We start from the raw sequence: 12,234 nt of genomic DNA, 5'->3' as shown, positions 1-12,234 counted from the left end.
GTCGGGAGGCCTCCCCATCAGGGGGGATCTGGCTATCTTCAGGTTCTTCCAGGTGTGAAAGTCTGCTCGATTCCCCACAAGGTTTCTCCAGAATACCTGCCTGACCTGTATCTGCACCAATATTGTTCTCTCGGTCGGTGTATTTTACTGTCAAGGCAGAGTTACCCTTTTAAAAAAAACTACAGTCTCTTTCTTATCCTCTCCCCCATCCCTCTCCACATCTCTCCTTTTTCCTAAAAAGTATAATGCTTCTTGCACTACGTTCCTGATATATAAGAGCGTTCTGCGACAGCGTGGGGGAAAAGGTGAGTGTGTTAGAGGTTACATGCCACCTAGACTAGGTTCTGGAGAGTTGTTTGGACATCCAGAGGTGGCAAGGATATATTAAGACCAACCCCAGGCACACTCTACAGAGCCTGGCTTTCTTGGAGAAGGAAATATGTGAAGACTTAGAGCTTGATGGTTTTCCTGCTGCGCTTTCCTTCCAGCGAAGACTCATCTGGGGCTCAGGCAGGTTTGCAGTTGTTCCTGAGGCCTGGCTCTAGGTGCACATTATCGCCTATAAACCTGACTGCAGACGCCAGAGCAGCTACTGAGGGTTGGAGAACTCTTTCCCAAAACCGCGAGTCAGCAACCTCTAGGAATCTGGGGCTCAGGTTGTGTAGGTCGGGGTCTTGTGTCTGCATGTCTGCCGTGTGGACCACAGGCACCAGTGAGTGCCCGGGCCCAGTGGAGCTGGCTTTAAAGTTGCTCTAGACACTCTCTGACCTTCCAGAAATGGAACGTCGCTCCCCTTTAAGTCTCTGATGGGTTCCCGAACCCCAGACCGCAAACTAGCACGGTCCAGGAGCGTCCCTAGTCGATCTTTCCCCGGCTCCCAGGCTGCGTGCGCTGCGCTCTCTCCTGGCAGCGCCATGGACTCTGGGAGCTCTGGTCAGCGCGGCCACAGCCCGGCGGGGTGCAGGAATCTGGGCCCACTCTCGTGGATGCCTTGCCATGAACACCGGTGGGCCGCGGGCCTCAGAGTCGCAGCTGAGAGGCAACTGGGGTCGAGGGCGGGGGGGGGGGGTTGGGGTGCGAGAGGAGCAAGACAGGACACCAGCAGACAGGGCCAAGGACAAGACTGAGTGGCCAGTTGTGGAGAAATAAGGTTTGTCCCGACTCGGCGCAGGGTAGAAACTTCAAGAAGCCCGTCCGAGGAGGGGCGTCTACGGGAGAATGGGGACTCATGCTGCCCACTAACGAAAACCGGGGGAGACCAGCTGGCCTGGCCGAGCGGAGGGCAAACCAGGATCTGGGGCGAGCGAGGAGAGTTAAAAAAGGAAGCGCTGATTATTGGAAATTCTCTATCTTCGGGGAGGAGGGAGGGAAGTGCATTCTTTTTTATTTTATTTATTCTTCGGGAGCTCAGCACTAAAGGCACAAATACCGGCTCCGGCTCCATAGAGGCTGCCCCTGGGGAGCCCATCAAGGAGGCCAGGCCTTGCTAGTCGGTTTGGGAGCCCCAGGTGGGGCCCAGACTTCTCCCTCCAGGACACGGGTGTCAAAGATTCCGAAAACTTCGGTGGACTGCGTGAAAGCTTTTCAGGAAAGCGCTTCGGCTGTAGAAACTGAAAAAACCGATGCAGCCCTAACACAATCGAAGCCCGAAGGGAGATTGCTTTATGCATGATGAATTAAAGCTGGTGCAATGAAAAACTTTAAAAGAGGACAAAACAAAAACGAAACAAAAAAAAAAACCAAAAAACAAAAAAAGCAAATCTTAACTTCACCCCCCCCACACACACACACACCCATGAGCGCCACGCATGTGCTAAAACGTCCTGGCTGCAAATACAATAAAATATGATTTGATACTCTGAAAAGTACTTATATTTTAAATGCCCCTCATTAAAGCAAACCTACTTAAAAATTCGGATTTTTTTTAAGTTAAAAAAAAATCTGCGCAGACCAAAGTGGCAGTTATTTTGGGGTCCCAGATTTAAGTAATCCACGAAAACTAGAGTTGAGACAATGTATGAGTGCCTCTGGTTTTATTGAAATTCACTGGAATTTGTTTTCCTTCTTTCCCGAATAAACAAGCATGCAAAGAGGCACATTCGGCCGCTGGCGGGGCGTCAGCCTCGAGTAGGTGGCGCGGTGGCAGCGCCAGGTTTCCACATTTGGGTTAGAGCTGGCAGGCGCGAGCCACAGCGCCCCCTCGCCGCCTGCCTCGCGACTCTGGTCCGCGTCGCCTCCGGAAAGCCACGGGACCTAAGATGTCAGGCGAGTGCCAGGGCCTTGAAATCAGATTCATACAGAACGCGAATCCTCAAATCCTGGCCTTGATATCTGACTTGCCAGTGGCCTCCACTGAAAACCCGGGCAGTTTAAATGAGTCTTTAATCAGGACTAGCTCTAAATATTTCGGCCTTTTCAGGTGCGATAAAGACTTAACCCATGCTAACGGTGCTTGTTTTTAATTCTGCTACACACTTGGGGAGTGTACACAAGAAGTACCCATAGCCTAGGTAACCATTACAAGCGGCTGCTTTCGCACCGGTCACCCGACTTGCCCGCTTGTGGCACATGGTTCTCTCCATTTAGGTGGCTGGGAAAAGCAGGACCCAAAAGCCAGGTTTCCTTATGGACCATATAGACCGGTACACCTAAATACCCCTCCTACCCTGGCCCACATCATCCAAGCCGGCGGGTTTTTTGTTTTGTTTTGTTTTGTTTTGTTTGGAAAGGGAAGATGTTGGGTCGGGGTCTTGGCAGTGTGTATTCAGAGCAGTTTGAGCTAACCCCGTGACTTAGCAAGGTGAGGACTGTCTGCCCAGGCTCTCCACACTTGGAAAGTGAATTTTACTCATTGATTTTGTTGTTCTTGGTTCTTAAAGATCAAGACAACTTTAACCCAAGAAAAGAAAAATTGGCTTTTTCAGACTTAGGGAGCATTAATGTGAAATGGAGTTTAAATACCCCAACAACAACAACAAGAAACTCAATGTCTCTGTATAGGCATTTTAATTTGCCACAGTCACTACCAATAAAATCGGCTTGTAGTCAGATTCGACTGTTTAATTGCACACGGTAGCCAGGTATTTTTTTTTTTATTAATAGCAGGCAGTAGAATGGAACGTTTAGATTTGGGTGAAGGATAATTGCTGGAGGAAATACGGGAGACTTGGTCTGGATAGGTTGCAGTGAACAAGAAGGCTGCACTTCTGGGATGTTTTTGGACAGGAGACCCTCCAAAGTCAAGCGGGCTTGTCTAGTTAAGTAGTTCATTAATGTCCAAATCAGCTGCATCTAGGCATAAGGACCTGCTCCAATCTGCTGGTTTTTATAATAACTGGCTGCTTTCTCTTCCATCCTTGGCAGAATTTGGAAGGGGAAGGGAGGGCAAACCCCACTGCAACCAGGGCAGGAAGCTAGTCTTTAGAAATGAATGCCCCAGGTAAAAATTAGATTTTGTGTTTAAAAAAAAAACAACTAAAACCAATCTAAGGAAGGTAATTAAATACCTTAGTCTGATCTGTGCTTGTTTGTTAAACAGTATGTGGGATGTCGTTGTGGGCCTCTTCTCAGAGGAATTCCTATCTAGGAAAACAAAAATACCTAAATATGCAGATTTGGCCCCACCCAGGGCTTGTGTGTGTGTGTGTGTGTGTGTGTCCTCTCTCTCTCTCTCTCTCTCTCTCTCTCTCTCTCTCTCTCTCTCTCTCTCTCCCCCCCCCCTTCCCTCCTCCCTTCTTCCCTCCCTTCCCTTCCCTTTCTTCCTCTCCCCTGAACCTGGGGTCTTTATAGCTGTAGATTCCATGCAATATGTCCTGGCCTAGTTCCGGGTCTGTGGGAAGTGGGCTGCGCACATGCCCTGAGACTTCAGGGTTCCACTGGTGAAAAGGGACTTGAAAGGCTGTAGGGGAAAGTGGATGTGTTGGCGCGGCGTGTTCGCAAGCTGATGAGGGCGGAGTAGAGTATGCAGAGTACGTACCAAAAGGACATAGATACACTTGCTCGCTCGCTTGCCGATCCGGAGGGAAAAAAAAATCTTCTGTTCATCACTGCAATTGACTCCTGCTTTCCTGAGACCTGGAAAAAAAAAATGCAGCCTGGCTGCCTACAGCATTCATTGGGTGTCATGAATCTGGCAGCAGCAGGAGCGGGAGGGCCAAAGGCCAGGCCTACGCAGCAGCCGGGAGGGCACGATGGAGACCTCTGCCGCCCTCTGGTAGCTTCAGAGCCCACCACGGATGAAATGGCAGCTGGTCTGAGCTCAGGCCTGAGCCGCAGCCAGCAGTGTCCTCGTGCACCACCTAGCCGGCTTCAAGGAAGAGACACCTGTTGGGTGGGCGCCCCCTCCCGGGCCAGCTCACACCTGACCCCCTCCGAGTCCCCAGGCGCCCCCCATTGGCAGTCCTTCAGGTACAGTGGAAAGGACTGGTGGCCCCTTAGGCTACCCACCCCCTCGCATGGGGAAGGGATGCGAGTGTGAGCAGAAAAATTTAGGTGCTGGGTCCCAAGGACTTTCACTAACCTCAACTCCTGAATCTCAGGCTACCTTAGCCACTTGTGAAGCCAATGCTCCACCTCACTGGCTGGCCCATGTCCCTTCAAGAAGAGGCAGTAAGACTCTAGCAAAGTCAGAGACGACTCTTCTGTCAGGAGCCTTCCCCAATTTCGAAGACGCTTTCAACTTAACAAAAGAAAACAAAACTCTTTGGGGGCCAGGGTGGCGGGGATTTTTTTTGAAAGGCGAATCACTCACTGACGCGTTCCAGACGTTAATAGGCGTGAAGTTCCTAACACACGGCCTGAAATCTTCTCTGTGTACTTGGGGCAGAAGCCGTGTCATCTAGGGGCCTCCCGGTAACAGCTCCAAACCAAAAACGCTCCGGTTCCGGGTCGATGCTTGGCACCAGAGGCGCCAGGAGCAGGCAACCAGACACGAGGCCAGGCAGGCAGCCTCGGTCTTGAGGCTAGGCGGACAGAGGGCTGTAGAAGTGAGACTCTGCAGGTGTCTCCACACTACCCTCGAGCTCCCTGAGGCTTCTGTACTGGACGCGGGATGGAACCCTGGGCCGGTTTCTTCAAGATGAAGAGGGGTGTCTGATCCGTATGTCCCCCAGGTGGATTGGACCCGGTCTGACTGTGGAAGGCCTTTGCAGACCAGAACGAGAGAGCGAGAGAGCGAGAGAGCGAGAGAGCGAGAGAGCCGGTGGTGGTTGAATGGGTGGGGCCCGGGCAGTGAGGAAGGTGGCTGGGCCGAGGCTGGAGTCGGCACCAGCGGGGTGCGCGGACGTGGCTAAGAGGACGTGCCAGTGGGAGGGGGATGAGCGCTACGCCCAGTTTGGCCAGGCTGGGCTTCACCGCGGCGGGCTGAGGGCTGAGAGGCGGCTGCGCGACAAAAGCCTGCACTGCACGTCCCTCCCTCTTGCCCGCTCACCGCCACTCCTCCGCCATCCCCTGCACTCTCCACCCATCCGCTCTCCGCCCCTCCCCCGGCCTCGGCCAAGCCTAGGCAGCGGGCGGAGCAGGGGAGGGGCGGGTACCAGAATATGCAGATGAGAGCGTGACGGACAGCTCCGCGTTCCAATGTCCCTCGGAAACTCGAGCGCTCCTTCCTCAACTCTTCACTCCCGACTGCGGACTCCCCCAAACCCCGACCGCCGGCCTGGCGCGCTGCTGCGCCCATCGGCTCCGCGCTGCCGCCGCCTACACCGCCACCGCCGCCGTCCCGCAGATCCGCCGTCCCGCCGGCCTCCCAGGAGAGTGCCCAGCACAGCCTGCCCCGGCCGGTAGCCCTGGTACGCCCCGGCCGGGCGTGGATGGAGGGTGCCGCGCGCGCTGCCCGCTGCTCTGCGTGACGCGGGCCTCGCGCCCCGCGCCCACCATGTCCTACCCGCAGGGCTACCTGTACCAAGCGCCCGGCTCGCTGGCGCTCTACTCGTGCCCCGCGTACGGCGCCTCTGCGCTGGCCGCGCCGCGCAGCGAGGAGCTGGCGCGCTCGGCGTCGGGCTCCGCGTTCAGTCCGTACCCCGGCTCGGCGGCCTTCACAGCACAGGCGGCGACCGGCTTCGGCAGCCCGCTGCAATACTCGGCAGACGCCGCCGCTGCAGCGGCCGCCGGCTTCCCGTCCTACATGGTAACCGCTTTTGGGTGGGGGCTGGGAGACCCCCGACCCTGGCTTGGATTGAGGGGGGTAATGGATACAGGGCGCGGGCGGCGGCTCGGGAGTCACCAGCACCCGCCTCTACGCGAAACAAGGGACCAGAGGACCCTCAGCGGTTGTGCGATGATTTCTCCTAAAACTGTGCGAGGTGCTACTCCCCCCGGGCCGGGGCCATTGGTTATCTCTAATCCGCACCTACAGATTGCTGGGGCTGCTGAATCCGCCCGCGGATCTCTGGCAAGGTTTTAAGTCGAGGGCCGCTGCTGCCCGGGCCACTGCCTTAGGGTTCAGGTTTTTTGACCAGCTAGTAGTGGCGGGGTCACCGAGTTGGGGGAGGGCACCGAGCCTCAGGCTGCCGCCCTTAGACCCAGGTCTAAGCTCTCTCTACTCTTGGCCTTTATCTATTTCTCAGATCTGGCTTTCAAAAAAATTGTTGCCGGCTTTGGGACCCGCTAAGTGCTGCCAGAGTTCGTGCGCGGCCTATGGGCTTCCAGCTCCAGAAATCCGGGATTCTCCTGAACCTCTCTGGGTTTTGAGAGTGGGCCCCATCAGAGCGTGTCGCAGCAGTTTGGGGGCTTGTGAGGACGTGGGGCGGCAGGGGGTGGGGAGTTAGACACCAGGTGGGATTCCCTGAGTGGAAACCAGGCCTTGGGAGAAGGTTACAAACACCTCGTGTTTAAAAGGTAAAGGATGAATTAAAATGCTAATTACTAAGTAGAATTGGAAAACCTGACTGGTTTCTGAGTTGCAAATTGGATTTATCTGCTTTAAAGAGTGAATAGCCGACTGGGGTTCCGAACTGTTTTTAATAAAGGAGGGAAGTAGGTGGGGAGCAGCGCGGGAAGCCGCCGACGAAATTTAGACGTCAAGAAACTACTCGCTGAACTGCGGAGTTATCCAGGGAATCTGTTTGCAAACATTGCTTGAGCTACTCGGGAACTTAGGTCGTTTCAGGAAAAAAAAGAAGTGAGATAGTTTAAAAACAAAATTCTAGAAAGGCAGGAGTTTTGTTCCCGACAGCTGGCCTTGTGTTTCTCAGGCTCTCTGCAGAATGGTTCTCAGCTCAGAGAAGCCAAGCAAGAAAGGCAGCGATGGGGTGGGGGGCGAAAGGAGGGTCGCCTTGGGGGGGGGGGTGATGCCTGAGGGGCCATGCACCCTCCACTCACAGGCTGTTGTGGCTTCCAGGGCTCGCCATACGACACGCACACCACCGGAATGACTGGCGCTATTAGCTATCACCCATATGGCAGCGCGGCCTACCCATACCAGCTCAACGACCCCGCATACCGCAAGAACGCCACGCGGGACGCCACTGCCACGCTGAAAGCCTGGCTCAACGAGCACCGCAAGAACCCGTACCCCACCAAGGGAGAGAAGATTATGCTGGCCATCATCACCAAGATGACCCTCACGCAGGTCTCCACTTGGTTCGCCAACGCACGCCGACGCCTCAAGAAGGAGAACAAAATGACCTGGGCCCCGAGGAACAAAAGCGAGGACGAGGACGAGGACGAAGGAGATGCTGCCAGGAACAAGGAAGAGAATCCGGACAAGGCTCGGGATGGCACCGAGACCTCGGCCGAGGACGAAGGTGAGCGGGGCAGTGGTCGGTGTGAGGGCTCAAGGAGCTTTCTTCCAAGGCGGGCTGTGGTTGGGGCTGATCCTGCGCACCTGCTACTCAGGGCTCGGGCCTACAAAAGCCGCTAAATGGCTTGGGTCCGGGCCCGCGGGGTTTGCCTTGGAGAGTCCTGGGGCACTGCGGAGATGTTGGGGCCGCGCTTAACGCTGCCTTGGGGTGAGGTGCGGGGTCGTGGGGAGGCCCTGTGCAGGACGTTGGGCGGATGGGACTGTGGGTGCCCGCGCTGGCCCAACTTTCCGCCCACCGTGTCCGCGTCCCCGCAGGGATCAGTCTGCACGTCGACTCGCTTACGGACCACTCGTGCTCGGTGGAGTCAGATGGGGAGAAACTGCCCTGCCGCGCCGGGGATCCCTTGTGTGAATCGGGTTCCGAGTGTAAGGACAAGTTTGAGGACCTGGAGGATGAGGAGGATGAGGAAGATGAGTGCGAGCGGGACCTGACGCCTCCGAAGCCCGTGACCTCCTCGCCACTCACGGGCGTGGAGGCACCCCTGCTGAGCCCAGCGCCTGAAGTCGCTCCGCGCGGTGGCAGCGGTGGCAAGACACCCCTAGGCAGCCGGACGTCGCCTGGAGCGCCACCGCCCGCCAACAAGCCCAAGCTGTGGTCGCTGGCCGAGATCGCCACTTCGGACCTCAAGCAACCAAGCTTGGGCCCGGGTTGCGTACCTCCGGGTCTGCCAGCTGCCGCCGCCCCCGCCTCATCTGGGGCCCCTCCTGGAGGCTCGCCCTACTCAGCCTCTCCGCTGCTGGGCCGCCACCTCTACTATACGTCGCCTTTCTATGGCAATTACACAAACTACGGGAACTTGAATGCCGCACTGCAAGGCCAGGGCCTTCTGCGGTACAACGCGGCGGCCTCCGCACCAGGCGAGACACTGCACGCCGTGCCCAAGGCGGCTAGCGACGCGGGCAAGGCGGGCTCCCACCCGCTGGAGTCCCACTACAGGCCTCCGGGCGGCGGCTACGAGCCCAAGAAAGGTAGGCTGCCCGAGGCCGGCGGGGAGGGATCCTGGTGAGTCAGAGGGAGCTAAAAACCTGGGAAAGGCTCCGAGAGTGGGAAACCTTTGGACAGACAGAGCCACTTGCCAGACCAGAATTAGGGAAGTAAGTCAGTGTGAGAAAGAAAACTAGCCCGCTTTTTAGAGCTACCCTGTTTTTATTTCCTCTTTATTTAATTTACTGTTAATATTATCATCGTAACTATTTTGGCTTGGCAAATTTAACTGCAAGGCAACGAAAAATGCGCTCGACTCACTGCTGGGTGTAGTTTTCCCCGCTGTGGTGTTGGTTAAGTGGAGTGTAGCAGAATCCGTTCTGCCTTTGGCTTGAGGAAAGCACAGGTTCTGGGGAACTCTCAGAGGCCTAATTTTCTTACACCGCCTACGTTGCTCCTAATTCGGGGCTCAAGGAGAGGAAGGGGCAAGGAGGGAACATAAGTGAAATGGATCTTAAGATTCCCTGGGAGTGTGCATTCCTTGCCGGGATAAGAGCTGATAGGGGCTTAGCTGCCAGGGGTTGCAGCCTGTCCTCACTATCTGCCCCTCCTCTGACAGATGCCAGTGAGGGCTGTGTGGTTGTTGGCGCAGGCGTCCAGCCCTACCTATAGGAGGGCCAAGCTCAGCAGTGCAAGTAAGTGGGTTCCCTTTGCGTCCTTCAGCCCCAAACCTGTGCCCTGTGTAGTGTGGTGTGGTTTTGCTTGTCAAGCCTTGCTTGTCAGCTTGCCCAGGGCTTCCTTCTGGCCTCTTTGCCTTCTATTTTATAGATTTCGTTTCTACTCAAGTTCTGCTTTGAAGAATCACTTCTTTAATCAGAATTCATACATGCACGCACACACAAGCACACATACATATCCTCAAACGTATAACATATACCTCACCACTACTGCTGTTGGCTGATGATGGTTTAAATGATCCGGGCATCTCTGTGTCATTGAGAAGTGTTTTAGATACATAAAGGATGCCTTGGTTGGTGAGGGAGTTGTGCAGAAACTCGGGCATTAAAACCTGCAATGGATGCTGCTTTCAGAATAAGATTCTGAGAAACCGGGAGCTGGCCTTCCATAGGACACACTAGAATCTATAGTTCTCCTAGCCCAGAGCTATTACAGACATTATTTTCCTGCTGGGCAGCATTACTTGTCCTAGACCCTAAAGATGGCAAAGAGGCAGAGCCACTAGCTACAAGCTTGTGTTTTTTGATAACGTGTTAGTGTAGAACTGAAGAATTTGGCATGATTTGGTTTTTTCCTTGGTCCACAGGTAGGTGTCACAATTGCTTTGGAAAAAAAATAAAAAGTCAGGAGGCCATTCTCCTTCCCCAAGCTCATATGTACACAGATACAAACCCCAGATGTGGAAATCCGGACCACATCTTGTGCCACTGTAAGAGAGGATGCACCTCGCACTTCCAACCCACAGACTCTGAGGACTGGACACAGGTTGTTGGGCATATGTGAATTTATTGGCATAGTATAGCTTCCCCATGTTTGTGTGACTTTTGGAAACAATCTTTTTTCTCAGGATATCTTGATCACTTCATTGCCACAGTATATATTCTATAGGTGTGCTAGGACTTGCTGTAAAATTTATTTGTAAAAAAAAATAAATGTACATGGTAGAACTAACGTGATTGAAGAACTCGAGTCCTTCAGAAGTGGAAACAAATTTGATATTTATTTTTATAATGATATAAAGCTTCTAGTAATTTATGCAAGTTGTATTGCAATGAAATCTAAAACTTTTGTAAATAAATTCTGCCTGGTTTTTATTTGAACATTGCTGGTTATACAATCTCTGTTGGTTGTTTAACATGAATTCTCTACTAATTTATATCTAAAACTGTAAATAAAAACAAACTAGCCTACAAGAAAATGGTGTTCAGGGCTCGTTTTTACTAAAGAGTGATTTGGGTAAGGGTCCCAGTGGTGCCCCAGCCCCCAGGTGATCCTAAGTCATTTTTAAAATGAAGAGCCCAGTGAAATAAACTTCTTTCTTGGCCTTATTTGAAAATTACAGACAGAAGAGGGAAATATAAATGTGTAACAGGGCGATACGTATGGTTCTAGATTTACAAACAAACACGCAGCAAGAAAATAATTCAGATGTTTTTGTTCTCTGAATATGCAAATCCATCCTTAGTGTAAATTTCTAAAACATGGACAAATAAAAGGATATGCCACCTCTCTCTGCATTTTATCTTCTTTTGTGGTGCTGGAGAAGGATCTTCCCATTCATACTGGAGAGTACTCTCCCACAAGAAATTACTGATGGGAAGGGTTGTTTTCCTAAGCCTGAAATATCTCAATTGACATAGATCATGCACGTTTATCGAGGGTCTCTTTCCTGTTCTGTTCAGTTTCCGTTAACAGGAGTGGGGCGGGAGGTAGATACTCTGCTACCCTTTCCCTCAGGGAAAAGAAGTTTAAACATCCTCAGACATTGTCTCTTTATTGTCTACTCACCTCCTAATTACAAGACCAGCCTGGAATCTGCAGCTGAGTAACCCAGCCCCTTTGATTAGTATCATAAAAGCAGCCAGTATGTCACTTCATCTCTTCTCAAATTATGTAGATACCCATATAATAAAATTTCTGGGGAGAAATGAACAATCATTTATTTCCTCTGCAAAGATGAATTGAGTGAATATAACTTACGTTTATAAAGCAAGAATAATGGTTCCTTAGATTGCCCTTTAATCAATCATACAGTTATTTTCCAAGAGGCTCACCTATTTCATCCCGTGATTAATAACACTGCGGCAGGGGAGCGTTATTGGAGCCCAGCAGGGGAGGTCTCTGGTGCTTTGGGCTGCTCTGGAATGGTCAGTTGGGGTTCATTATGGGCTGAGATTGAACGATTTATAAAATCTTGTCTAAACATCTGCCAGCTCTGATAGGCTGATGTTGCCAAGGATGGGAAATTGCTAGGCCAGTTGATATTGACAAAAGGATCTCTCTCCAGTGGCTTCTTGTGCCATAGAAATTAGTGGCCTCTTGCTGGGGTCTTGTTAGAAAGGGTATTGGAAAGTCATCTTATGTACTTGAAGCAAAGCCCCCAACAGGCCTGGGGAGGAACTAAGTTGACACCTCTGGAGGGGGAAATGAAGGCTGCTTGGGCTCTGGGGATTGGTTTGAAATGCATGGGCATTTAAAGCTCAGACCTAAAGTCAGTTTCTGGATACAAGATACTTTTCTCCCCTCCCTGTCTCCTGGGGTTAGAAATGGAAGTGTTTTTAGCTGAGCTCTTGGGGGCCAAAAAGAAGGACTATTATTACTACATTGTTATCATTATTATTATTATATTTTAAACAAGGACCCTTGCTACTCTGGAAGACTCCAGGGCTGGGGAGTCAGAGGGTGCCTTGGTCGTCTGTCGGTCTGTCTGTCTGTCTGGGTTTCTCAGGATTTCCAGAGATTCCCATCTCTCCTCCCAGATCCATGTCAC

At 52.6% G+C, this 12,234-nt stretch overlaps 1 protein-coding gene and 1 long non-coding RNA gene across 3 annotated transcripts; one reads left to right on the top strand and one right to left on the bottom strand.

Moving 5' to 3' along the window:
- Window positions 1–3,758: 3,758 nt before the first annotated feature.
- LOC142852754 (uncharacterized) lies at window positions 3,759–5,187 on the bottom strand. Of its 2 annotated transcripts, none has more exons than XR_012910981.1 (3): window positions 4,520–5,187; window positions 3,977–4,074; window positions 3,759–3,898 (listed from the first exon to the last, which is right to left on the bottom strand). It is a non-coding gene; the product is annotated as an uncharacterized LOC142852754 (long non-coding RNA). The 2 variants fall into 2 exon arrangements; XR_012910980.1 differs by having other exon boundaries at window positions 4,544–5,187.
- A 314-nt stretch (window positions 5,188–5,501) lies between these two features.
- On the top strand, window positions 5,502–10,910 carry Irx2 (iroquois homeobox 2). Its single transcript, XM_075975717.1, has 5 exons — window positions 5,502–6,127; window positions 7,340–7,745; window positions 8,057–8,770; window positions 9,346–9,421; window positions 10,051–10,910. The coding sequence occupies exons 1-4, from the start codon at window positions 5,876–5,878 to the stop codon at window positions 9,396–9,398; spliced, it is 1,425 nt and encodes a 474-aa protein (XP_075831832.1). The 5' UTR covers window positions 5,502–5,875; the 3' UTR covers window positions 9,399–9,421; window positions 10,051–10,910.
- Window positions 10,911–12,234: the final 1,324 nt, after the last annotated feature.

Source organism: Microtus pennsylvanicus, chromosome 6 (genome assembly GCF_037038515.1).
Source record: "Microtus pennsylvanicus isolate mMicPen1 chromosome 6, mMicPen1.hap1, whole genome shotgun sequence".
Lineage (NCBI taxonomy): Eukaryota > Metazoa > Chordata > Mammalia > Rodentia > Cricetidae > Microtus > Microtus pennsylvanicus.
The sequence above is the reverse complement of the archived record's forward strand: the minus strand, read 5'-3'. Positions and strand labels throughout refer to the sequence as shown.